General features: G+C 43.8%; 1 protein-coding gene across 1 annotated transcript in view; it reads left to right on the forward strand.

Annotated features, from left to right (window-relative positions):
- Nucleotides 1-26,748, forward strand: part of ATRN (attractin) — a 270,477-nt gene that overhangs the window by 177,067 nt on the left and 66,662 nt on the right. Inside the window, exon 25 of the mRNA XM_073342975.1 lies at nucleotides 16,047-16,108. Coding sequence (XP_073199076.1) covers nucleotides 16,047-16,108 — 62 coding nt within the window. The remainder of the gene's footprint in view (nucleotides 1-16,046; nucleotides 16,109-26,748) is intronic.

The raw sequence follows: 26,748 nt of genomic DNA on the forward strand, positions 1-26,748 counted from the left end.
TTGATGAGAACATTGCCAAACTAAACCAGCTGAGATGAAATTTTCCATGCTGGCCCTCTGCCTTAGGCTGAATTATTATGTAAAGTTTCAACAAAACCAGTTCAGCTGTTTCCAGGATCCACGTGAGTGGGAAAATTTTCTAGTTTTTTCTACTGTATTTTTGGAAAGCTGAAGTGCCTCCATGTGTTCAGGATTGAAATTTGCCAAAGGAATAGTCCTGTGGTCATGCTGTTGACATGAGAATGTACCCACATGTGTTGGAGTTATAAACTCCTGACAAATGCCATTCGCACAGGTTCACTGGAATTTATTAGGCTTGCTCCTGCAATCTCTGAACATTCTGTCTCCATTGAGTGTGCGCTAGGAAATTACGTAGAGAGGAATGTTTAAGGCTACAAAAGTTTTAAAAATGCTAGAAGTAAAGTTGCCAATGCAACTTTAGTTCAGACACCTTGCATGTATACATTATAGATGTCTTTAGTTACATGACTACATTCCGTTTGCTCTACAACAGGGGTCTCAAACTCAAATGACCACGGGGGCCACATGGGGACTAGTACATTGGCCTGAGGGCCGCACAACTGCCCACCCCCACTCCACCCCTGCCCACCCTTTCCCTGTCCCCATTCCAACCCCTTACTGAAACCCCCACCCCAACTCTGCCCTGTCCCTGCCCCCAGGGGGTGCAGGGTGCAGCAGGGGGCTGAGGGCAGGGGGTTGGGGTCCAGGAGGGGTGTGGGGTATGGCAGGGGGCTCAGGGCAGGGGGTCGGGGTGCAGGAGGGGTATGGCAGGGAGTTGGGGTGCAGGAGGGGTGTGGCAGGGGGCTTAGGGCAGGGGGTCAGGGTGAAGGAGGGGTGTGGGGTGCAGCAGGGGGCTCAGGACAGGGGGTTTGGCTGCAGGAGGGATTCGGGGGGCGGGTCCAGCCCGACACGCACTGGGGGCAGGGCAGACTCCCTGCCTGCCTGCCTGCCCTGCCCCCGCACCGCTCCAGGAAGCAGCTGGGACCTGCGGGGGCAGGGGCACAGGGGTCTGTGTTTTGCCCTGGCTGCTCGGGGCAGGTACCTGGAGGAGCAGCTAGGGCAAAACACAGACCCCTGTGCCCTCTCTCCCACAGGTCCTGGCCGCTTCCTGGGGCGATGTGGGAGCAGGGCAGGCAGGGAGCCTGCCCTGCCCCCGGTGCGCGCCGGGTCGGAGCTGCTCTAGGTAAATGCTGTGGGGGGCAGGGGTGCAACGGGGAGCTGGCGGGCCGCAGGAAATAGCCCCGCGGGCTGCGTGTTTGAGACCCTTGCTCTACAAGAATCTTGTCTCATTCAGTGTGCAGGCAGGCTGGAAAGTGAATAAGGCAAAAGGCTGTGAGAAGAGCTGGTTTCTCTCTCTTGCTGAGCCACACATTTTTAATATGATGTTTGGCAGTGTTCTATCGTGTGTATACCTCAGGGACCTGAATTAAGATTGCTCTACCAATTATGAGCCTTTGCATGACATTGCTTGCCTGTGCACTTTCATCTAGATGTGCATCACTATTCTGCACCTGGCTATCTATTGAGTGGACCCTGCCAGTCTGATAGATTTGTGTGGTAGTTCTTTGACATACAGAAATGGGGGGACTAGATCTTAAGTACTCTTTGTAATTTAAAGAAAACTATTCCCACTTTTTGCTCTGCACAGCAATCTGAAAGCTCACATGGAGAGACAAGAGTGTATATAAGTGGCATTTCTGAGCCAACTGCTGACTGCAGCCAGTTAACTGAAAAGTGACAATTTGTGACTACTGCAGTAGGGCAGCCCAGTGGTAAAATATAAATCAATTTTCATCTCAACTGAACATCAGAAGTAAGCTGGTTCTTGTAAAATATAGTGCAAATACATTTGCGCCATAAAGTTGTGGGGCTCGGCTAGTAAGGTAAGGCAAGCAGGAAATAAATCAATCCTCTTGCATTGGTCTCCCACACTGATGTAACAAGTGATGCCATTTTTCAACAGCATAGCCCTCAACAATAGGTCAGAAAATCCAATTTTAATGAAAGCTTTATTTTGACCATTTATTCTTAGTGAGAAGTATTATTGTGGGGAAACTCTTGGTTTGGTGCAAGCTACTTGTTTACAAAATTATAAAGCTGCATTCTATATGGATGTATCCGATGAAGTGAGCTGTAGCTCACGAAAGCTTATGCTCAAATAAATTTGTTAGTCTCTAAACTGCCACAAGTACTCCTTTTCATTTTAGATAAATCAGTGTTGCAGCTATTCATCTGATACCCTTTCTGATTGCACTATTCAGATTTGTCAACTTTCCGAGATGATTAAATAACTTCCACCCTGCAACCCCCATATACAGACTCAATAACATCCCAGGCTGCCCCTCATATCCACAAAACTAACTCATTAGTCTACTTGAAATCCCTCCTTCAAACTTTTTCTTTCGGTGATACCTACAAAAAGCTTGACAACAATTAGGCTGCTGGTGTGCTGAGACCACTGCTTATCATACTGACCAATATTGTCTCGTTTCCTTGTATTCCCCTGTACTTCCTTGTCTCCATCTGTTATCGCAAGTCTGAAATTTACATTGTAAGCTGTCTTGCTCTGTGTCTGTACAGCACCTAGCACAATGAGAGCCATGTCTAGAGTTCTTGGGTACTATGGTAATCAAATAATAAATAATTTATTATTGAGCACATTACAAGTGTGCTCTGTATAGTGCATGGCCTTCCTATTTCCTTCTTAGTTCCATTAAAAATGTTAGTATTTAATGTAAAGATCATATGCAGTTAGAGTCTTGACTTCAGCCTAGCCCTGTGTACCTGCTCAACAGTTGCAACAAGATGAAGCAGTTGTATTAACATTTCTTAGATTTAAAGTCAGATACTGGTCACAGAATTTGGATGAAGACAGCAACTCTGGAATTGACTCTTTTCATTGGACTGCTAGAACTAGTGTTGATTTGACCATTAAGGCAGTGTTTGAGGGGTATGCTTTTTTGGAGCTGCAGCACACTTAACCAGCCTATCAGTCCTGTTGTGTCGCTTCTTCCCTATGCTTTGCAAACATGGGATAGCATGATCAACATCAAGCTCTGCTGTTGAGACTGACCATTGCATTTAGGGCCTTTTCCGAGGTGCTAGCCACTGAGAGAGGAGGGTCATCTGGCTAGTAAGAGTCAGTTGGGAGCCACTGGCTAGAGCTGCCCTTTCTAGGAAGTGTTGTTTTCAGGCACAAGATGGCTTGGTCAACAGTGAGTAAAGCACATGAATTTGGACTCTGGCTTTGTCTGCACTCAAAATGTAGGTCGACCTAGTTATTTTGGTCAGGGTTGTGAAATTCATGCCTCGGACTGACATAGCTAGGCACAGTTGCCAACCTTCATGCCATAAATAAGCACCCTGACTTTCACAATAAGCCAAAAATCAAGCTAATCTCATTTCAAAACAAGGACAAAACAAGCCAGTCCCCAAGAACCCCAACACTCTATGTGAATAGATCCTCCGAGCGTTCAGTGACTGTGGTGGGCCTGCTGTGCACCCCTGACTCTCTCCCTGCTTGCCCCACCTTGCCCTTGCTTGCCGGGAGCTGATCAAAAAAAAAAAAAAAAAGCCACAAGCTGCAACCCAAACAAGCAACAAGCTACAAGGCAAACACTAGCCAACAAGCAACTCACAAGCCAATTAAGTCAAAAACAAGCCCAGTTTCTGCGTATTTTCTCGGGTTTGGCATGTCTGTAACTAGGTCAACCTAATCCCTAGTGCAGATGCAGCTGCAAGTATTTCTACACTGGAAACAAAAACAACCCCAAAAAAAACCTGCAGCAGCAAATTTGTGAGCCCAGCTCAACTGACTTGGGCTCACCCTCCAGGCTTAAAAATAGCAGTGTAGAGCTTGAGTTCCAGCCCAAGTGGGAATATCTACACTGCTGTATTTAGCCTCGTAACGCAAGCCCAAGTCAGTTGACCTGGGAGCTGAGACTTGCTGCCATGAGGGTGATTGTGTTTTGCAGTGTAGATGTACCCTCTGTTGATGGAAGAACCCATTGACTTAACTAACTTTGGGGAGACGATGTTCCTACGCAGGTGGAAAAAGATGGAAAAATCCCCTACATCGGTGTAGGCTGTGTCTATATTATGAGGTTATGGTGACATCGCTATGCCAATATAGTCTCTGTAGTGTCTACTTACCTTCACATTAGTATATGTAGGAGCTCAGTTGTACAAGATATTGGTTTATCAGTCTTCATCCAAGGTATATGGTTCAAGCCATTACAAGAGGAATAGCTCTGTGCACATATAATATGACTGATTCCAGGACCGGGAATTCATGGTAGTGATCATTGAAGTAGTCTGTGAACTCACTTTAGCATGAGAACACCCCAGTCATTTTTGCTGTCTTGCAGAAAGCTGAATTTGAAGTTTCCAGAGTTATCTGGTGCTGCTTCACATGATGATTAAAACCAAGAATTAATCAAAGGACTCACACAGCCACTGTCACCCTAACATCTTATTGCCTCACAATCCTTAATGTATTATTTATCCTCACAGCACCCCTGGGAGGTAAGGAATTCCCCTTTTTTTTTACATGGGGATTGAGGTACATAGTCTAAGTGGCTTGCCCAAGGTCACACAGGAAGTCTGTGGCAGAGCAGGGAATTAGACCTGTCTCCCCATAGTCCCAGGCTAGAGTCCTAACTATCGGATCAGGTCAGGCGATGCATTCTGAATCTCCAATACTGGGAAATGCTGACCAAAAATTCTGGGCCACAGTGCCAGAAATCATGTGTATACAAGGCAATGGTTCTGAGCAGTCATGGTTGTCTAAATCTGTAAGGAGGAACCAGAATGAAAAAGAACCAACAGATGAGCCTCCTAGTAGTATGGCCAGAAGAACACACAGCTAATGTTTCTGCAGTTTCTGCATACTGGGAAATGTAAACATTACAGATTGGCAAGTCAGAACTCTGATCTTTAGAGGAGAGCACAAACCTTCCTCAGAAGGTTCAACTGGAAGTTTGGCCTCAGGGTACGTCAGCTCAGCAAAGAACCCGTGACTGGCTGTGACCGCTGACTTGGGCTTGCGGGCTCAAGCTGCAAGGCTGGGTCATTGCAGTGTAGGCTTCCAGGCTCGGGCTGGGGCCTCGCCTTCTGCACGTGATTTCTGTTGAGCCCAAGTTGGCTGGCACGGGCCAGTTGCAAGTTTTTCTTTGCTGTGTAGACATACCCTTTTATTCAGATACACTCACTTTTTGGTGCTATTTCTATCCTCTACATCTGTTTCAGTAAAGAAGATCTTGACGCAATTATCAAGAAAGATTTTTTCCTGTTCCCTATTTGCTATCAGTTGTTGACAGTATACTGTGAATGTGTTATACTTTTAAAGCACACATTTGGGCAAAAGACACAGGTTTTAACTGTTTTAAGAAGCATTGCAACAAGTAACAGTCATAGCATCTTGAGAGGAAGAACACAGTTACCTGCTTTCCCTACCAAAAGCTGTAAAGGGCCAAAATTAATACTTTAAATAACTGAAGAATATTTAAAAATGTTCAGGTGATAAGCTGACAGAAATGCAGGCACTTAGAATTCTGGCCATGGCTTCATGTTACTGTTTGCACTCTCCAAAGTCAAACTGAATTCGTGCCTCATAAAAATGGCAGAAAAGCAAGCTATGGGGGAGGAAATAAACAGAGATGTACGTAAATGCCACATGCAGCTTATTTGCTGTTTGGATGCTTGTTTTATCTGTTTGAAAACCCTGAGACTTGGAAACCCTGCCAATCTTATCAGCCTTCTGTTCTATCATTTTTCATTGATTTGTTTTGGCACTCAGGTTTTGTTTAAATATAAATTAAGGTAGCCTGAATCTCTGCTTGGACTACTGCCCTTTTCAAAATACTGTGTTGTCCCGTAGACTTAGAAAATATATAGTATGTAGTGTTCTCACAGTTATTATGTTACTGTTTCTGACAGGACAAGCTTTCTTGCTTGTTTAAATAAATCTTTTGAATTTTCAGTGAATTCAAAACTTCAGTACCCTGTTTCCTGTTAGCGTGTGTTCTCCAGTTCATTTTACGCTTTTGCATATGTTAACTGAGCTGTACTTTCCCTTTTTAGATAGTACTTAAAGAGGGCCTCCTGTTCGAAATATCATTGCTAGCTTCACTTTTTGTTGTCAGCCGGAATCTGAGAGGACTGTGAATAGAAGGGCTCTAATGGTGCAAATTGCCTATGCTTTAAAAATTGCTGGGTATGGGCAAAAACCTAAATTTGGCATGTCCATAGTTTGGCATGTTCCTAGTGGAAGACAAGGTGGGAACGGCAGCAGGATTCATGTGTTGTGAATGAATGTATGGGAAGGCTGAGTTGGGCTTCAAGACATCAAAAATGCTGCATATTCTTATATGAAAATTGAAATAGTTAAATATCTTTTAAAAAGTTAAATATCTTTCAGAAATATAAAACTATTAATACATTATATTAAATGAAATGCTAGCACCCTATTACAGTTCTTATAGAATTACAATTAATGTACGTAATTTATTCTTTCGTAATTATACTCTTTCCATTTTGCCTGTAATGGCAGTTAGGGATAATTAATTTATAACATCCTACAGGAATTATATTGTTCCAATTTGTGTGTAGTTGTTTTCATAATATGTGTGTCAGAATATTAAGTACAATATGAGTCACACATTTAAGTAATCTTAATGAATCAGTTACTCTTCCCGTATTTTTCATGAATGTATTGAACTTTATGCTGCTTAATTGACGTGCAGACTCAAGCATTTTTGATGAATTTATAAAAAACAGTTACCTACCTTTTGCAAATGTTGCTCTTTGAGTGTGTTGCTCACGTCTGTTCCGATCTACGTGTGCGTGCACCCATATGCGTGGTTATCAGAGATTTTTGCCTTTGGGGTATCCGTAGCATTGGCAGTAGTGCCTCTTTGAGTACCGCGCTTATGCGCTGGTGTATCAGGCATCCCCGACCCTACGCCCTCTCAGTTCCTTCTTGCCAGTAACTCTGACAGATGGGCAGGAGGGTGGATAATGGAATGGACACGAGCAACACCTCTCGAAGAACAAGTTACGAAAGGCAGGTAACCGTTTTTCTTCTTCGAGTGCTTGCTCATGTTGCTTCCAATCTAGGTGACTCACAAGTAGTGCCAGTGGAGGTGGGCTCACGGTTTACGGTCTTGCAGCTTGCAACACTGGCCTGCCGAAGCCAGCATCATCCCGGGCCTCCTGGGTAAGCGCATAACGGGACATAAACATGTGGACAGACAACCAGGTGGCAGCTCTACAGATCTCTTGAATCGGCACCTAAGCCAAGAAGACCACAGGTGATGCTTGCGCTCTAGTCAAGTGCGTTTTGACTGTCACCAGGTGAGGTACACTCACAAGCGCGTAGCAGTATCGGATGCAGGCTGTGATCCAGGACAAAATCTTTTGAGCAGACACTGGGCAACCTTTCATCCTGTCTGTCACCGCAACAAACAGCTGTGCTGATTTACGGAACTGCCATGTCCTGTCGATATAGAAGGCCAGCGTCCTCCAGACATCCAGGGCATATAACCTGCACTCCTCTTCGGATTTATGGGTCTTCAGAAATAAGACTGGTAAGAAAATGCCTGGCTGGTATGAAACTGGGAAACTACCTTGCCCAGGAATGCCGAATGCAGCCACAACTGGACCGTATCTTTGTAGAACACCCTATAGGGTGGTTCTGACATAAGTGCCCTGATCTTAGAAACTCTGCGGGTGGATGTAACTGCCACCAGGAACCCAACTTTCCAGCAGAGAAGCTGAAGAGAGCAGGAAGCCAAAGGTTTGAAGGGAGGCCCCATGAGCCTGGACAGCACGAGATTCAAATCCCAGGGAGGGACAGGGTCCCAGACATGAGGGTAAAGACACTCCAGACCTTTCAAGAACCAGGACAGAATGTCATGATCGAAAACGGACCTGCCTTAGAAATGGGGGGTGGAAAGCTGAAATAGCGGCCAAGTATACCCTGATCGATGACAGGGACAAACCCTGAAGTTTGAGGTGCAGAAGATAATCCAGGATAACCTGCAGCGAGGCCTGCTCTGCCAGGATGTGCCGATCCAAAGCCCAGCACGTAAATCTTTTCCACTTCACCAGGTAAGTCACTCTGGTGGAGGGCTTTCTGCTACCCAACAAGACCTGTTGCACCCAGATCAAGCATTCCCGCTGTTCCGCGTTCAGCCATGCAGTAGCCATGCTGTCAAGTGCAATACCTCCAGGCTCGGGTGCAGGAGATTGCCGTGGTCCTGGGACAGCAGGTCCGGCCAGAGACTGGCTACCGAAAGGTCCAACAGCGTGCTGAACCAGTGCTGCTGAGGCCACTTGTGGGCTATCAGGACAACCTTTGCCCTGTTCTGTTTGATCGTCATGAGTTCTCTGTGGATCAACGGCACCGGCAGGAAGGCGTCCATCAGGGCCCCTGACCACGGGAGCAGGAAAGCAACTGACAGGGAATCCCTGTCCATCCCCTGGAGTGAACAGAACAACATGGCATGTCCTGTTTTGGCAGGATACAAACAAGTCCCCCTGGGGAGTTCCCCACTTTTGGAAGATCATAGTGGCTGCCTCCAGATGGAGCGACCGCTCGTGGCGAGACGAGAAGGTCCTGCTGAGGCAAACTGCTAGCACATTTTTGGTCCCAGGCAGGTGCGTGGCTCTCAGACGAATGGCATGCCTCACACAGCGGTCCCAAAGGCCGAGAGCTTCTTGGAAAAGGGCTGACAACCTGGCTTCACCCTGCTTGTTGATATAATACATGGCGGCGGTATGTCCGTGAGGACCTGCACCACCTTGCCCCTCGGGTGAGACAAGAAAGCCTGGCAGGCCAGGCGAACCGTCCTTAGCTCCCTAACATTGATGTGAAGGGCCAGATCATCCCGCAGTCTGTGGCCCTGAGTGCTGAGCTCGCCCAGGTGCTCCCCAGCCCAGGTCCGAAGCATCTGAGACCAGGGTCAGCAACAGAGACAGGACCGCAAAGGGAACATCCTCCAACACCGACCCAGGGTTTAACCACCATTTGAGGGATGACAGAATGTGATCTGGCACCCTGACTACACAGTCTACATGGCAGGGGGTGATGAGTCCCAGTCATCGAGATATGGGAAGATCTGGACCCCTCGATGTCGTAGGTAAGTGGCCACTGGTGCCATACATTTTGTGAAGACACTTGGAACCGATAAGAGGCCAAAGGGGGGAGTGCAGTAAATTGGAAATGGCGTTCACCCACTATGAAACGGAGGAAACATCTGTGGCCTTGGAATATGGAAATAGGCATCCTACAAATGGAGGGCAGCATACCAGTCTCGCTGATCCAGGGAGAGGATGATGGAGGCCAGGGAGACCATGTGAAACTTCAACTTCTTGAGAGACTAGTTGAGGCATCGCAGGTCCAAAATGGGTCTGAGGCCCTCTTTTGCTTTCGGGATTAGGAAATAATGGGAGTACATTCCTTTCCCCATCATGTCCCAAGGGACCTCCTCCACTGCCCCCATGCGCAGGTGGATCTCGACCTCTTGAACAAGGTGTTGCTCGTGAGAAGGGACCCTGAAGAGGGACGGAAGGAAGGGGTGCCCAAAAAGTGCAAGGTGCAACCTTGAGACACTATGTCCAGCACCCAACAGTCCAAGGTGACTCGGAACCAGGCCGAAAAAAAGACGGTTGAGGAAAGAGTGGGGTGGATCCTGGAAGGTGACTGGGATGTCACTCTTGACCGCACCCTCAAAATGAGTGCTTGTGGCCCCTGAGGTGATTTGCCGGTGCAGGCTGCACAGGTGAGTGGGAGGAGGAAGGACGACGGCGGCTGAAACTAACCTCTCTGTCCCTTCTCCTTGCAGACCTTGGGCGAGACCGCCAAGGCCTAGGCGGTGAGGGTGGCTGGAACTGTTTTCTTGCAGGCTGCGGTGAACGCATGCCCAATGAGCAAGGGAAGAGGCCTGTGGTCTGAAGCCAGAAGCTGCTCTTCATAACCACTGCTGACGCTATCACCCTAGCCACGGAGTCAGCCATGTCCCACACTATCTGGAGGGAGCACCGAGCTGCCATGGTGCCCTCCTCTATGAGGGTGCCAAATTCCTGGGCCAAGCCCTGAGGGAGGGACTCCTTGAATTTACGGAGGGAGACCCATAACTTACAGTTGTATCTCCCTAGGAGGGCCTGATGGTTTGCCACTAGTGCAGGCTGGCAGTTGAATAAATTTTTCTTCCAAACAGGTCCAATCTTTCGACCTCTTTATTTTTGGGGTCGAGCTGGTACGGCCTTGTTTCTTTTTCATTGGCCCCAGAGACCATCAGCGAGCCTGGGGGAGGGTGGGTGTAAGGTATTCAAACCCTTTGGCAGGACAAAGTATTTCTTTTCGTCCCTTTTTGAGGTGGGAGGGAGAGATGAGGGGGTTTGCCAGATGGTCTTGGCAATCTTGAGGACACGGTCATGCACTAGTACTGCAACATGGGCCGGGGTAGAGGCTGACAGGACATTTAAACAAGGGGTTTGCCTGCTCAACCATGTCCTCCTCTTCCAGGCCCAAGTTCTTGGCTGCCCGACAAAGCAGGGCCTGATGTTCTTTAAAATTGTCCAGTGAGCTTGCTTTTGAGGGTCCCGCAACCGCCTCATCCGGGGATGATGATTGCACTGCCAGGGGAGGCCCCAGGGCATCTTCCGCCACAGGGGAGGCTTAAGGGTGGGCACAGTTTCCTCTGTCTCGACCTCCGAGCATGCCTCATGCACCAAGTCCGGTGCCATTGGTGCCTACAGCTGTTGCTCCAAGGCGGCAGCCAATGAGCGGCATGGAGGGGGATTCGCTATAACCGACACTCTCCACGCACTCCAATAAGGCCACTGTGCTGGCCACTGGCCATGCTGCCAAGTCGGCACTGTGGACGTCCACGTGGCCTTGGGTACCCATTCGCGCTGGTGCAGCTAGGTGAGGGGCTGAACAGAGCTTCCGTGCCGGAGGAATCTCCTTCCAGTGACCATGGTGGGGCCATCGACACCTGACTTTGTTTGCTGACTGACACCGTCGGAGAACGGTGCTCAGAGAGGGGATTGTTGCTGGTATCGAGGGGACTGGTGACACGATGGGGAGCACTCCCACGAGGCAGGTGACCGGGACCTGTGGGAGGGTGAACGGTGTTGGTATTACGGCGATCTAGGCGATCTGCATCGAGATGGCGGGACTGCGATCGCGGTGCTGATGACCAAGGGCGCGCCCCAGAGGGTCTGGACTGCAACTCTGGCGACCTTTGGTGCGGAGGTGGAGAGCGCTCCTTCCTCTCGAGAGATCAGCGGCACTCCACTACCCTCTGAGAGCTCTTCTTAGTGGCTGGCTTGCTCTCTTGGGGAGCCTTTGCTGGTTTCTGAGGCACGTGCTGCATCGGTGGTGTGGGTGGAGGCCTTTGCTCTCTCAGCGCCGGGGGAGCTTTTGAAGGCATCGGTGCCGTCAGGGGTTCAGGTCCCAGGCTGCTCCCAGGTCTTGGAAGGGCCCCGACTAGGGAGGCATGGACATATGGCTCCGGAGTGGCCGGGCAGCCTGAAGTAGGTCCCTTGCCTGATGACCCAGGGCCCTTCTTGCCTGGTGCAAGGGAACCATGCTTCCTGACCTTTTTTTTGCACACCACCGACAGGGAACGGTGCTAGGCGTGCACAGCGCGCCGAAGTACTCGGCGAGTCCTGGCGGGATGGCACAGAAGCCGGCCAAAGGGTGGACTCCATGAGACAAGCCCGTAATCGAATATCCTGCTCCTTCTGCATGCAGGGCTGAAAGGTTTTACAAATTTGGCTCTTATCTCCAACATGTGATTCCCCTAAGCACTTGAGGCAGCTGCTATGGGGGTCACTTACAGGCATAGGCCTGTTACAGTCCAGCAGGGCTTAAACCCAGGAGACCGGGGCATGCCCGGCCTGGGGCAAAGTCCCCACTGGGACCTTAACTGCTAACTGCACTTAACAACTACTTAACACTAACTACTATAAACAAACTATTTACAAGGCCCTAAGGCTCGAAGTCAGTAAGATGAAAACGGCTAGCCCGTGCAATGCAAGGAAAGGTGCTCCGACTAACCATGGGTGGTAAGAAGGAACTGAGAGGGCGTAGGGTCGCTGGCGCCTGATCCATAGGGTCATGGCGCCGACCCATGAGCACAACACTCAAGGGGCGCCACTGCCATCCCTACAGATACCACAAAGTCAAAAAACATCCAACGTCCGTGCACGTGGGCGTGCACACAGCAAGATTGGAATGGTCATGAGCAAGCACGTGAAGAAGAGCTTTATTTATGGCTTTTATTACTCAAAATTAAATAAGAATGTAAACATAAGCTAAACAAATATGTTTATAATACTGTTTACAAAGTTTAAATGAACGGATTTCAATTTAGAGATTTTAACTGATGGAGTGAAAAACAATCTCAGTAAATCAGTGTTTGGACATAGTTATTCTATTCTTTTTAAACTTATTTTAATTCTCTCCAGTACTGAGGTGCTGATTGTGATACCAGCCCACAACTAAAGATCCTTATCCTCGTGCAATGCTGATTTGTCAGTCAAACATTGCATCAATCTAAATCTATAAAATGATCCACGACAGTTAAACTAAAAGTGATTCTAAAAGTGATTAGAAATTCCAGCTATTACTTAAATACTGAAATTTCAGTTCAAAATTGCCTTCCTAGAAAGTATTTCATAGCCAAGCCCTTTCCTTATGTGCACTCACAAAGTACACTTAATGATTCAAAGCTATTTCAAATGTCTTCTGAAATTCACCAGTAGGGGTAACCACATGTCACTTTTAATCTTATTTTACTGTAAGATCCTACTGTAATCAAATGAAAGGTATACTCTTTAATTTTTAGCTTATATCTCATTAAAATCCAGTTTTCATGTATCTGAAAAGCAGTTTGATGGGATACTGCAAGTAACTGGGTTTTCAAAAAATTGCGATAGTTTGTATTCTTTCTTTCAGCTATCTTCTCACTAAATGTAAACAGATTCTACTAGTAGTGCTATGTTGAACGGTCTGGTCCCATTGCTCTTAACCATTTATTAATACAAAATTATTTTTAGGCATCTACAGGGACACTAGTTTGTGAAGGACTCCATGGTCAGGACTCCATAGTTAAGACTGAGTTCCATTTTGCACATATAACCTCTTTGTTTCACATGGGAAAAGACAGTGAATCCTCCCCAGAGGTACAGCACTTACTTTTTTAAAGTACAGAATGAATTTTCTAACAATTTATACGTAGATCCTTTAATTAGTTTGAATTAACATTAATAAAAAACTGAATCCATTAAAAAATTTAACATATCACTTTTGTTTGTCCTGAATGAGTTTAATTAAAGTATAACACACACACACTTCAAACTTTCCATATAGTTAAAATTAATTAAATCTTGAGTACAGTCTGTATTCAAAGAAATTAGGCTGCACTTGAGCAAAGTTATTAATTGTTGTTGTATCTAATTATGATGATGATAGGCTACAGATGGGGTAATGTGAACCGGACAGGGTGTTTTCAACGTGTGAGAAGTAAATTATGGAAGTCACCTGAGACTTTTTACCCTTTTTACAAGGTGCAAACTCCCCTGTTGCGTCCTTCCAAAATATAAACTCTGCCAAGTCAATGAAGAAACCACACGTACTAGGTCACTTTGATTGCACCAGAGGAAGCTGACTTTTCTCTGTTACCTAGAACTTATCCATCTTTTTGATTTTCACTTGAATCCCTTATTCAGACTCCTGTCTCTGGCCATCCTTTTCTAGTCATGGCCTAGAGAGAAGTACCTCAGTTCTGTTATCACAGCTGGTTTACAGCTCTGGAATGCACATAAGCATCTCAGTTTTTTTCTTGGATCCATCCTGCACTGAAATGGCAGAAGCTTGTTTTTAATCTATAAATACCACTTCGGTCTGTTTTAAAGGAAGGTCTAGGCCCAGTCATTTGTCCTCCATTGTATTTAAAAGAGGTTCCTACCACTTGTTTAATTTTGTTTACTTGTATTTCAGTTGCAATAGTCTTTGACTTCCAGCATGCAGTAGCCTGACAGTGATTCTTTCAGGAGGATTGTTTGCATGTCCAGTTTCTCTTTCTGCTTCTAGATTCCTTGTTCTATAAAAGCTTTTAGTTTAAAAATTTACTGTTTTGTCCTATTATCTCATTAATATAGTTTGTATTGTGAATGTATGACGTTACCGCTAATGTTTCAGTATCTTAGACAGACAAGGTAACTGAGGTAACATCTTTATTGGACTAACTTCTGTTGGTGAGAGAGACCAGCATTTGAGCTTACGAAGAAGAAGAAGAAGAGTTGTGTGTAAACTCGAAAGTTTATCTATCTCACCAACAGAAGTTGGTCCAATAAAGATATGACCTCACCCACCTTGTTTCGCCAATATCGTGGACCAATATGACTACTGCATATTAGTATCTTAGATATTACATAACATAACACTACATAACAAGTATGTTACTTAGTTACTGTCAATTCCTGTTTCTATAATATATCAGGAGCTTGAAATTATTTGATTTGTTTGAAATTATTACTATTCCTATCTTGGTATCTGTTTTAAAGAAAACATAGATTTAGCCCTCTGAGCTTAAAATGTAAAGTGCAGCCCACAATATGTTTGCTATCCTTTTTAACTGGAAAACTCAAGTAGACTGTTGGGCACTGCATTAAAATTAAATTAAAAATACAGCTTGCCGAATCTTCCCGTCATACATAGGCAGTAGGATTGAAAGAATGGGATCATATAGTCTGCAGCTTTCAGTGCTGTTGGGTACAAGCTTTCCAGCAAAATAGAAAGTATACCATTATGCACTCCAAAGGAGATTACAGTGTATTTGTAAACAAATGGTTCTGGCCTTCTACTATACCAGTTGCAATATAATACAGTTATTTAAAGCAAATATGGCAACAGACTATGTTTCTGGAAAAAATAATAAACAACTGGTTATTTGTCTGGTATTCATAGTATTCAACCTGTAGCTAACAGTAGGAATAAGTTAAAATTGATACCAGTATTGTTATGATGTATAATTTAATGGGAAAATAGAAACGATGCTTTGAGACAGACTCTATAAAAATGAAAAGCTTTGCTGGATAAACTGCCAGTTTCCGTTTAGTGTTGGAAAAAGTTCCAATTGTTCATGAAAGAGTTAATTTCCTGTTGTGGTGCTGGGATTGATAGTCAGAGGAAATAGGAGGTACCTGGAAAGAATTTGTGCAATATTAGCAATCACAAGTTGCCTTTCTGTTGGCTTGCCTTCCCTTTGCTTTGTTGTTTTTAACCAGACTCTCTAATCTCTCCTTTTGCCTCTAACCACCTCCCAATTTCCTGTTCCTTTCTTCCTTCTGTGTTTTGTCCAAAAAATTGGGTTGTTTTTCACTTTTCTTTTCAGTTTGAGTGGCTTGCAGGAAAGTGGGTTAAAATGAATGCCATAGTTGTTTTTACAGTATCTATTATCTTCTGTGTTTCATGCCTTTTTGCTGCTCTTGGTGTAAGTTACTTATTCAAGAAGATCTTACTTTAAGAGTATTATTTCAATGAGGGCAAGCAATTCTGCTTGCTTTTGAACTTTTTAGTATTTATTGTACTTCATTGGTTAATATGTCTGCAGTAATTCAAAATATTCTACTTTAGCTTGTATGCTGCTTCTTATTTGTGAGTATTGTAATCATTTTGGATTTGGAGCTTTTCAAAGATGATTACCATGTTCTTTTGCCTCATTTACCAAAGTGATATATTCCTGGATTGTAACTGGAAGAGCTGAAGAATTTGTTTTGTTTTTAAAAAGAAATTTGGATGAAGCATCTCAAACCTTAATCTGAGGTCTGTTTCTTCTTTGTCAGAATACTACTTAATAGTTGTTTTTAAAAAATCAACATGGTGTACATTTGAAGAAAATGAAGCAGTATTTCATAGTAATTGTTGATCCCAGCAGCAGTGTAATGATGAATTTTGGGTATAAATTACCTGCCAGTGAAGTAACAGGAAAACATTTGCTTTTCTTTTTCAGATTGCTTTCTCACAGCACAGCAACTTTATGGACCTGGTACAGTTCTTTGTGACATTTTTCAGGTACTTTTCATTTTAGGCAGATAAATGTTTCAACTGTTTTAAGAAAGCTCCTTTTATCAATACACTGATTTATAGTTTATTAAAGTTAAACCATCATCTTTATCTAACATTTAAGTCTAGTGAATTGAAAGTAGTACTATTAACATTTAAAATATTTTTTCTTGGTAAGGTTAAATTAGAGAAATTTAGTTCGATCACGTCAGTGCAAGTGCTCACCATCCTCTGAATAAAGTGAGCCCTTATCGTAAGTGTGAAACAGGTTCATGATGCCATAAGAATGGAAACAACAGAAGTAAAATAATATTCTGTTTCTTCTTCCATTCTTCAAAAGGGTGTTCTTTACAAGAACATGGGAAGACTCCAGAAGTGATGAAAATTGGGTCCTTAGGATTTCATAAACTGATGTGCTGGACTTTCTAATTGTAGGGACTGTTAATATTTCATAACATGACAATAATATATATACTACTTTCAAGTAAACATTTCAAAGTGCCTTATGAACATTAAAGCCTCACAATCCTTTGTGAAGTAGATAAGGATTATACACGTTTTACTCATGAGTAAACAGATAAAGAAATGGTATCTTGCCTGAGCTTTTACACACATTCAGTGTCAGAAGAGGTCATAAAACCTAAGAGCACTGAGTTGGCATTTCATGAAGATCACTTATCACAGCTCCTCTATCAAACTTTTTTCGTAGCACTACATCTTAAAATAGTGCTGTGAGGACACTTTACAGTGGATGCTTGTTTACAGCAACACCTTGTAAGAGTGACGGCTGCTTGTGAGCAACATTTCCCCTGGGAACACTTTCCCTACTGTGAATTGTTGACACTCCCCATAACAGCAACGGTCGCTTAGGCGCAACGTAGAAAAAGGGCACCGATATTTTCCTGCTAGTAAGCATCTACTGTATATGGTTTACTTCCTGTCTGATTCATGTTGATATGGGGTAAAATCTTGTTCCCATTGAAGTAAGTGAGGGTTCTTCTTCAAGTAGTGTCCTTGAGGGTGCTTCACTTCATGTGCCTCTCATGTGCCTTGATTGGAGATTTTCTATTAGTAGTGTCTGTTCGACCTGTGCATGCACACTATACAACTTGCGCCGCGCTCCCAGGGCATATAGGGCTGCACGGGCAAATCGCCCTCAGTTTCTTCTCTCCAACCTCTGCCTGAGATGGAGCTCTAGCGTGCCTGCCTTGTGTGTGCCTCAGTGTGTTCTGCAGTTTAGTTCAATGTTTCTAGTTAGTGTTAGTTGTTAGAATAAAATCAGTTAGATGTGAGAGGTTTCATTTTTTTTTCCCCTGCCCCTCCTTTTTTACCCCCTCCCCCACTTTTTTCTGGTGAACTCATTTGGTCTGGCTAGGTATGCCCGGCTCACCAGGTGTCAAAAGCTGCTTCTCTTGTTGGGCGGCTGTCCCAATCAGCAACAGACACTCTAAATGTATCCATTGTGTTGGGAGAGTCCCATATCTCCCAAAATTGTAACTTTTGTCTGGCTCTAAAATCTAGAGCTCAGATGAACTGGAAGACCAAACTGAAGCTGCTGCTGATGGAGCACTCCCTTCGACCTCCTTCCGAGTCAGGTCAGCAGACCACACATTTTCCACCTTCCCTCCCCCTGCCATTCATCTGTCTTCAGACTGTGTCCCTTTGGCTAAGGTCTTGCCTAGAAGGGGGAAGATCTCTGAGGACTTAGGGAAGGTTCCAAAGCAGGGGAAGGAGCCAGCTCCCAAGAAGTTCTGATCTCCTTCTAGGTTTATGGTGTTGGAGGCCTCAGTCTCTCAACTCAGTACTTTCATGGCGGAAGACTCTCTTCCTCCAGTACCAGTGGAGCAGGGAGACCGCAGAGCACGTCAGAGAAACATAACGCTGTCAGATCCCCAGTACCATCCGCCTCCAGATCAGCACCATCTATTTCAGACTTACCAATGGTGCCTTCCCACATGGCTCTCTCAGTACTGTCCAGGGAGGTTGAAGTGCTTCAGGTTGGGGGGCTGTCTATAAGCAAGGACTGGCCTGTTTCCCGTGCACATTGGTGGAAGCACTCTATGTAGAAATCCCATCTGTTATTTCGACCTTCAGGAGGAGTCCACGCAGAATCCTTCTTTTTCTATTGTTGTTAGGAAGGTTTCTGTGGGTTAGTATTCTGTTCAGAGGTGTTGGAAATATTCCTTGAGTCGGAGACATTGAAAGTAGGATTCTAGGTCGCCACAGAACTGTATCATGTTCATGGGGGTGGAGGGGCATGAAGGACGATTCCTCACTCTCACAGATCTTGGGAGACAGGCCAGTCCTCACTTACAGACAGCTCCCCAACCTGAAGCAAATACTCACCAGCAACCACACAACAAAAACACTAACCCAGGAACCTATCCTTGCAACAAAGCCCGTTGCCAGCTCTGTCCACATATTTATTCAAGGGACACCATCATAGGACCTAATCACATCAGCCACACCATCACAGGCTCGTTCACCTGCACATCTACCATTGTGATATATGCCATCATGTGCCAGCAATGCCCCTCTGCCATGTACATTGGCCAAACCGGACAGTCTCTACGCAAAAGAATAAATGGACACAAATCAGACGTCAAGAATTATAACATTCAAAAACCAGTCGGAGAACACTTCAACCTCCCTGGTCGCTCAATTTCAGACCTAAAAGTGGTCTTTCTTCAACAAAATAACTTCAAAAACAGACTCCAACGAGAAACCGCAGAACTGGAATTAATTTGCAAACTGGACACCATTAAATTAGGCTTGAATAAAGACTGGGAGTGGATGAGTCATTACACAAACTAAAAACTATTTCCCTATGCTAATTTTCCCCCTACTGTTACTCACACCTTCTTGTCAACTGTTTGAAATAGGCGATCCTGATTATCACTACAAAAGTTTTTTTTCTCCTGCTGATAATAGCCCACCTTAATTGATTAATCTTGTTAGAGTTGGTAGGGCAACCCCCATTTTTTTCATATTCTGTGTGTGTATGTATGTGTGTGTATGTATATATTTGTCTTCCTACTGTATTTTCCACTACATGCATCTGATGAAGTGGGTTTTAGCCCACAAAAGCTTATGCCCAAATAAATTTGTTAGTCTCTAAGGTGCCACAAGTACTCCTCGTTCTTTTTGCTGATGCATACTAACACAGCTACCACTCTGAAACTTTGCATTTACAATGGACCCAAAAGATACTTACACTGAATTCAATATGGACTCCCAAGGATATCCAGGAAATTGCCATATCGACCACACTGGGGTCTATTCCCAGCTCTGCCACTGACCTGTTGTGTGACCTTGGTCAGATAATTTCTCCTCTGTTTCCCCTGCTCTGTGCTTCGGTTTATCATCCTGTCCTGTCTTGTCTATTTCGACTATAAGCTCTTCAGGGCATGGATTCTCTTTTATGAGTATGTACACTGCCATGTACAGTGGCACAACAGCTGGACTGGGGCCTCTAGGCACTACTGTAGCACAGATTATAAAAGTTATCAATGTTGAATATTCCTTTGAGCTTTACAGCACATCCTGTATTTATCTTGTTAGGTTTTAAGTGACACAGGCTTTCTGAGTTGTATATTGCCAAGCACATTGGCAGACCTTAGGTATTATTTGCAGAAATTAAGCAGTACCTAAACAAAGTTATGAACAATTTTTGTATCTAATTTTATGCACACGTGTGTTAGGATATTAGGTTTTAGAACTCTATATACGGAAGTACAGCGCTATTTTACTGATTGCCTAACTTCTTTCAGGGTCTGTCCAGCTAAAAATGGCTTGGTTCGAATGTTTCATACTTTGCTTAGCCTATGCATAGATTTTAATGTATGTAACTAATTTTTAAAAATTAGCCATACTGTGTGGTACATCAGTGCATTCTTTACATAAGAATGTCCATACTGGGTCAGACTGGTGGTCCATCTAGCCCAATATTCTTTCTTCCGACAGTGGCCAATACCAGGTGCTTCAGAGGGAATGAACTGAACAAGTAATCATCAAGTGATCCATCCCGTCGCCCATTCCCAGCTTCTTGAAAACAGAGGTTAGGGACACTTCAGAGCATGGTTTTGCATCCCTGCCCATCCTGGCTGATAGCCATTGACGGACTTATCCTCCATGAACTTATCCAGTTCTTTTTTTTAATCCTGTTATAGTCTTTTGTGGATACAGACTAACATGGCTACCCCTCTGATACTTGTTATAGTCTTGGCCTTCACAACATCCTCTGGCAAAGAGTTCCACAGGTTGACTGTGTGTTGTGTGAAGAAATGGTTCCTTTTGTTAGTTTTAAACTGCTGCCTATTAATTTCATTTGGTGACCCCTAGTTCTTGAGTTATGAGAAGGAGTAAATAACATTTCCTTATTTACTTTCTCCACACCAGACATGATTTTCTAGACCACTATCATATCTCACCCCCTTTAGTCATTTCTTTTTCCAAGCTGAAAAGTCCCAGTCTTATTAATCTCTTCTCATCTGGAAGCTCTTCCATACTCCTAATCAGTTTTGTCACATTGGAATTGGAAAAGGTACAGAAGAGTGTATCTTTTTTGAGATGGGGCGACCACATCTACACACAATATTCAAGATGTGGACATACCATGGATTTATATAGAGGCAGTATGATATTTTTTGTCTTATTATCGATCACTTTCCTAGTGATTCCCAACATTATGTTAGCATTTTTGATTGCTGCTGCACATTAAGTGGATATTTTCAGAGAACTATCCACAATGACTCCAAGATCTGTCTTCAGTGGTAACAGCTAATTTAGATCCCATCATTTTATATGTATAGTTGGGATTATGACAGGTTTCAGAGTAACAGCTGTGTTAGTCTGTATTCGCAAAAAGAAAAGGAGTACTTGTGGCACCTTAGAGACTAACTAATTTATTTGAGCATGAGCTTTCGTGAGCTACAGCTCACTTCATCGGATGCAGTGTACATTACTTTGCATTGATCAAGTTTCCAAGTCTCATACCGCCATGCATGTGTTAAACTGTGCAAGGCAGGGCAAGGAGATGCAATAAGAGACAAGAACTCTGTAATTTCAAAGATCCCAGTAGGATGGGGAATCAATTACTTTGCCCAACTCCAAATCTCAACTCAGCTTATGAAGCAACAGGGAAACCTGCAGAGCCCAAAAGCTCTACAGGGCAAGCAAAGTCACAGGTTGGTGGAAGCCAGTAATCCACTAGAACATCCATACTCCAGAGACTAGTGTTACCTAGGGCTGGCTGGGACTAAATTCTGCTCTGGGCCGGTACTTAATTTCCTTTTTTATTTAACAACCAAGTTCCTCTCCTTCAAAAGATCTGGAGCTTGAAGTTCAGTGATTCTGAATGCCTGCAGCTTCCTTTGCTATCAGTTGGAGTTAGGGCCCTCAACACCTTTGAAAATCAGGTCCAAGTTTGCTAGTTAACTTTACGGTTATTATTCCATACAATAGCTTTTTATTTTAAGCTCCAAAAATGTCAGCAGATAAAGGTTGAGAAAAATGGCTCTTACTGGCTCATTAATATTTCATTATAATTGAAACTGTAAGAGAAATGATATTCTAACCACTGTTAACCTTTTGTAAAACCAAATGAATTGCAAGGAAACTTTTTCTTCCCCTCTCCTTCCCTTCCTTTGCATAAGCTCTTTAATTTTTACTTTGCACAAATCCTGCTGTTTTCTTCCCTCAAAGTTTAAGCTATTGAAAGGTTTTTTTGTATGCACAGACTGTGGTCTTAAAAAAGTGTCAATTTTTTTCTTCAAAATCTATTCCTCCCCATTCCCACTTCACTAGTAATTTTTGTAACAGTATGCAAAATGGTTTTGTACAAAAGGTGTTATAAGGAGCCTTCAGTCCCTACTAATCTCATGCCACCTACATTTGATCTAATTTCCTATTATCTTTTTACTAGCATCCTGTGTTTCTCCGCAGGGATCGGTTCTGGTTCTGTTCAATATCTTCATCAGTGATTTAGATAATGGCATAGAGAATACACTTATAAAGTTTGCAGATGAGATCAAGCTGGGAGGGGTTGCAAGTGCTTTGGAGGAAAGGATTAAAATTCAAAATGATCTGGAGAAATGGTCTGAAGTAAATATGATGAAATTCAATAAGGATAAATGCAAAGTACGCCACTTAGGAAAGAACAATCAGTTGCACACATACAAAATGGGAAATGACTGCCTAGGAAAGAGTACAGCGGAAAGGGATCTCGGGGTCATAGTGGATCACAAGCTAAATATGTGTCAACAATGTAACACTGTTGCAAAAAAAGCAAGCATCATTCTGGGATATATTAGCAGAAGTATTGTAAGCAAGACACAAGAAATAATTCTTCCACTCTACTCTGTGCTGATTAGGCCTGAAGTGGAGTATTGTGTCCAGTTCTGAGTGCCACATTTCAGGAAAGATGTGGACAAATTGGAGAAAGTCCAGAAAAGAGCAACAAAAATGATTCAAGTCTAGAAAACCTGACCTGTGAGGGAAGCCTGGAAAAATTGTGTGTTTAGTTTGGAGAAGAGAAGACTGAGAGGGGACATGATCACAGTTTTCAAGTACATAAAAGGTTGTTACGAGGAGGGAGAAGAATTGTTCTTCTTAGCCTCTGAGGGTAGGACAAGAAACAATGGGCTTAAATTGCAGCAAGGGAGGTTTAGGTTGGACATTAGGAAAAATTTCCTAACTGTCAGGGTGGTTAAGCACTGGAATAAATTTCCAAGGGAGGTTGTGGAATCTCCATCATTGGAGATTTTTAATAGCTGGTTAGACAAACACCTGTCAGGGATGATCTAGATAATCCTTAGTCCTGCCATGAGTGCAGGGGACTGGACTAGATGACCTCGCGAGGTTCCTTCCAGTCCTATGATCCCTCCTTAAAGCCTGCTGGTTCCAGGGATATTTGCTACCGTTTCTCCCCAGTTTCATCATAGTCTTCTCTTTCTTGAGCTGGCATTCTGTGTCTTTTCACGGATTTGAAATCTTTAGGGGAAGGATTGTGTTTTTGTTTGTAAAGCTCCATATAAATTTATGTTGCTATGGAAGTGATTATCCATATTAATTCTGCTTATTTTGTTTTGAGGAAGTGGCTAATTTGATTTTAATTTCGGGAATCACCATTGGGGAAGTAGTGTGTATAGTGGCACAGTAGCTGAGGAGACACTTTTAGGTACTATATAGTGGTCTGCTTATTGTAAGCATTTTCCAGTTGTTTTGGAAAGCAGGGATATGTCACATTACAATAATTCAGATCTCCTAGAGTCCTGCAGTAGATGTTTTCTTTGATATTCTTTGCTTATCCATTGACGTATTTTATAGTGCCTATCACTATATGTCACTATATGTTACTATTTATAAAGATCACACAAAATCCAATCTCAAATCCATTTTTCTGAGAAACAGCTGAGCTCATGTCGCTCTGGTCATTATTTCTAGACACATCAGAAACAGCAACCAACGAGACTCTAAAAATAATATAGGTACACTGATTCATGAACAATCTGAAGCCAGATCTCCCTAGTATCATCTCAGAAGACTTCTCGCCTGCATATGCAGCCAAACATGTTGTTTCTTCCCAAAGTGCAGTCTCTCCTGGCTGGGGCGGGGTTGGACTAGATGACCTCCTGAGGTCCCTTCCAACCCTGATATTGTATGATTCTAGTCACTGTCAGACACGGTCCATCGCTATGCTCAGCACCTTAACCACCTTGTGTCTTGCACAGACTTGAATCCCACAGGTGAGAGAAGCAGATTCTCCTAACAGTATGAAGACAATCCCCACACATGATAGAGACAAGTGACAGTCATTAGCATAGAACATTTGAGATAAAGCAGTGAGGCTTCTCTGTGTGTTTCCAAACCCCACAAGTTCTGACAAAGCAGTCAAACCTATGCAGTTGAGGAGCTGACCTCCATTACTCTAACTTCTCCTTCACCCTTGAGTCCTTGGCTCCTCTTTCCTATTGTAAGGGCCACGCTACCACTCCCAGCTCCGATTCACCTCAAATATCCATTTCCTTCGCTCTTGCTCTTGCGCAGTCATGTGTCTGGAAGAAATCTCATGACCATGCTGACTTCCTCCACTACAAATTTGTTCTCTCTTCCTTTTGGTTCTGCCATCTTCAGAGCCAAGTCACACTGCTTCTCACTCTCTTTGAATTCCGTGCCTGTAATCCCAACCAGTTTTTACCACCTTTGACTCTTTCTTCAAACCCACTCCCCTACCCCCAGTTTTGTCTCTCAACAGGATCTTACTGATCTCTTCAAATTGAAATATGACAAGATCTTCCCAGATATGGGAAATCTGTCCGTACAACTTATGAATTCTGGCTGATGTTATAAAGTTATGAAACTTGTTTTATCATGGAATGCCTCTTTGTGGCTGTGGAATCCATTTTCTGCTGACAAGGTTGTAAGCACGTCTCTCCTGTAACAAATACAAAAGAGCATTGTTAACTTTGACTGGTGAGAAACCTGAGGCAAGAAAATGCACATAAATCTTTTTCACACTTTCTCTCCTCCCCTGCTGTCATAGGCACAGAAGTTTCTCCTTTGGGCTCCTGCTAGCCCTTCCATTTGCTCTAATGACCCTATGCCATCTCATCTCCCTCATCCCACTTTCATCCCCTCCTTACCCTCTCTTCTTCCTCTGATTTTTACCCTTTTAATACAAACATGCTTTAATCTCTCACATAGTAACAGCAACAAAAATCCTTGACCCCACTTGTCTCCATCTACTGCAGCATCTCCCTTTCATCTCTGCATTCATTGCACACACTACCAACATTATTGTCTGGTGTTCCTCTCCTCCAGTTCCATCTTAGACTCATTCCCATCCAGCTTCTGCCCTTTGCACTCCACTGAAACTGCTCTCACTAGTCTGACATCTTTCTGTTAGCCACCTTTGACACGTCAGTCACATTCTTTTTCTTGGAATTTGTCCTACCTCATTTTTTGAGATTCAGTCCTCCTCAAATTCTCCTGCCTCTCTGATCGTTCCTTCAGTATGTCATTTGGCCAATCCTCCTCATCTATCTCAAACCTTTTGTGGGAATTCCCCACACAATTCGTTCTTGGTCCTCTTCTCCCGCTACACATTGTCTCTGGGCAATCCATCCACAACTAATAGTCTCTGGTGCTGATGACTTTCAGATCTACCTCTTCACACCAGAACAATTTCCTGTCCAAACTAAAATCTCTGCCTGCCTTTCAGCTCCTCACCTTCCGAATGCCCAGCTATCAGCTTCAGGTCAGCTGGCCAAAACAGAGTTCTTAATCTCTACATACACCCTTTCCTTTTTGAGTCACTGTAGGTAATGTGATATTCCTCCTTGTCATTGAGTCTCATGACCTTGGCATCATCTTCAACATGGACCCCACTTTAGATCCTCACATTCAGTCTATCTCCAAATCTTTCTATTCTTGCTGCACAATATTTCTAAGAAAACAGCCTTTCCTCTCCATCCACATAGCTGAAACTCTTTTCCAACCTCCGCTCACCTCATGTTTCAACTACTGTGTAACATCTTCTTCTCTGGTTTGACAAATGCAGTCTTACCCCATAGCTACTCATTCAGAATCCTGCTGCAAAACTAAACTTTCCTGGCTCATGGCTGACCACATCACATCGCTCTTTACATCCTTCCATTACATCAAACACAAACTGTTTATCTTCCCATGCAAGGCCCACCGCAGCATTTCTACCCTACCTATCATTTCTCATATGCTGTTGAGAGGTCAATTCCTACCTCTGATCAGCCCAGAATGCAAGCCTCCATCACCCCCTTCCACTTGTTTGAAAATTTAACAAGTGTGTTCATCCTTTCTCCTATGTTGTCCCTCATGCATGGGGATTATTCCTTGTAAGGTTCTGCAAACTACCTTACTATCCTCCTTCAAATATCTTCTTAAAACTCTTCCTCTGCAGCAAAGCCTATAAAGAAAAAATACGTAGTGGGTGAGCTGAGACCAGCACCTATCTACAATGTGTGGGAAAATTGCTGCATTATCATGGGGGACTTCAGTTTGGGTACTATAAGCGGGAGGTCTCATGCTGCCAGTACTAAAACATCCTTGGAATTTTTAAACATAATGGATGACTGTTTCCAAATTCAAAAAGTGTTACAGCCAACACTGGGGAATTTTGTCTATATTAGAACTTCTCCTAACAGATAAAGAGGAACTGATCACAGAACTAAAAATCAATGGTAGCTTAGGTACAAGTGATCATGACTTGACCACATTTATAGTATGTAAGCAGAATAAAGTCCAGATGAGTAATATATGTATATACACTCAAGGCTTTAATAGGGCCAATTCCACCAAACTGGAAACCAATTATAGCAAAATCAACTAGTAAGAAGAATTCAGTCAGAAAAATGTGACTAATAATTGGGAATCATTTAAGAACACTTTACGAGGTGCCCTAGAAGCCACAATTGAGAGAGAAGGGTGTGCTGGATAAAAAAACCAACCTGATTTAGAGGGGAAGTGAAGGCAGCTGTAGGAGCACTGGGGAAGTTCCAGAAGACTGGAAGAAAGCTAATGTTATGCCAATTTTTAAAAAAGGGTAAATGGGATTACCCAGATTATTATAGGCCTGTCAGCCTGACATTGATCCCAAGCGAGATAATGAAGCAGCT

Source organism: Lepidochelys kempii, chromosome 4 (assembly GCF_965140265.1).
Source record: "Lepidochelys kempii isolate rLepKem1 chromosome 4, rLepKem1.hap2, whole genome shotgun sequence".
Lineage (NCBI taxonomy): Eukaryota > Metazoa > Chordata > Testudines > Cheloniidae > Lepidochelys > Lepidochelys kempii.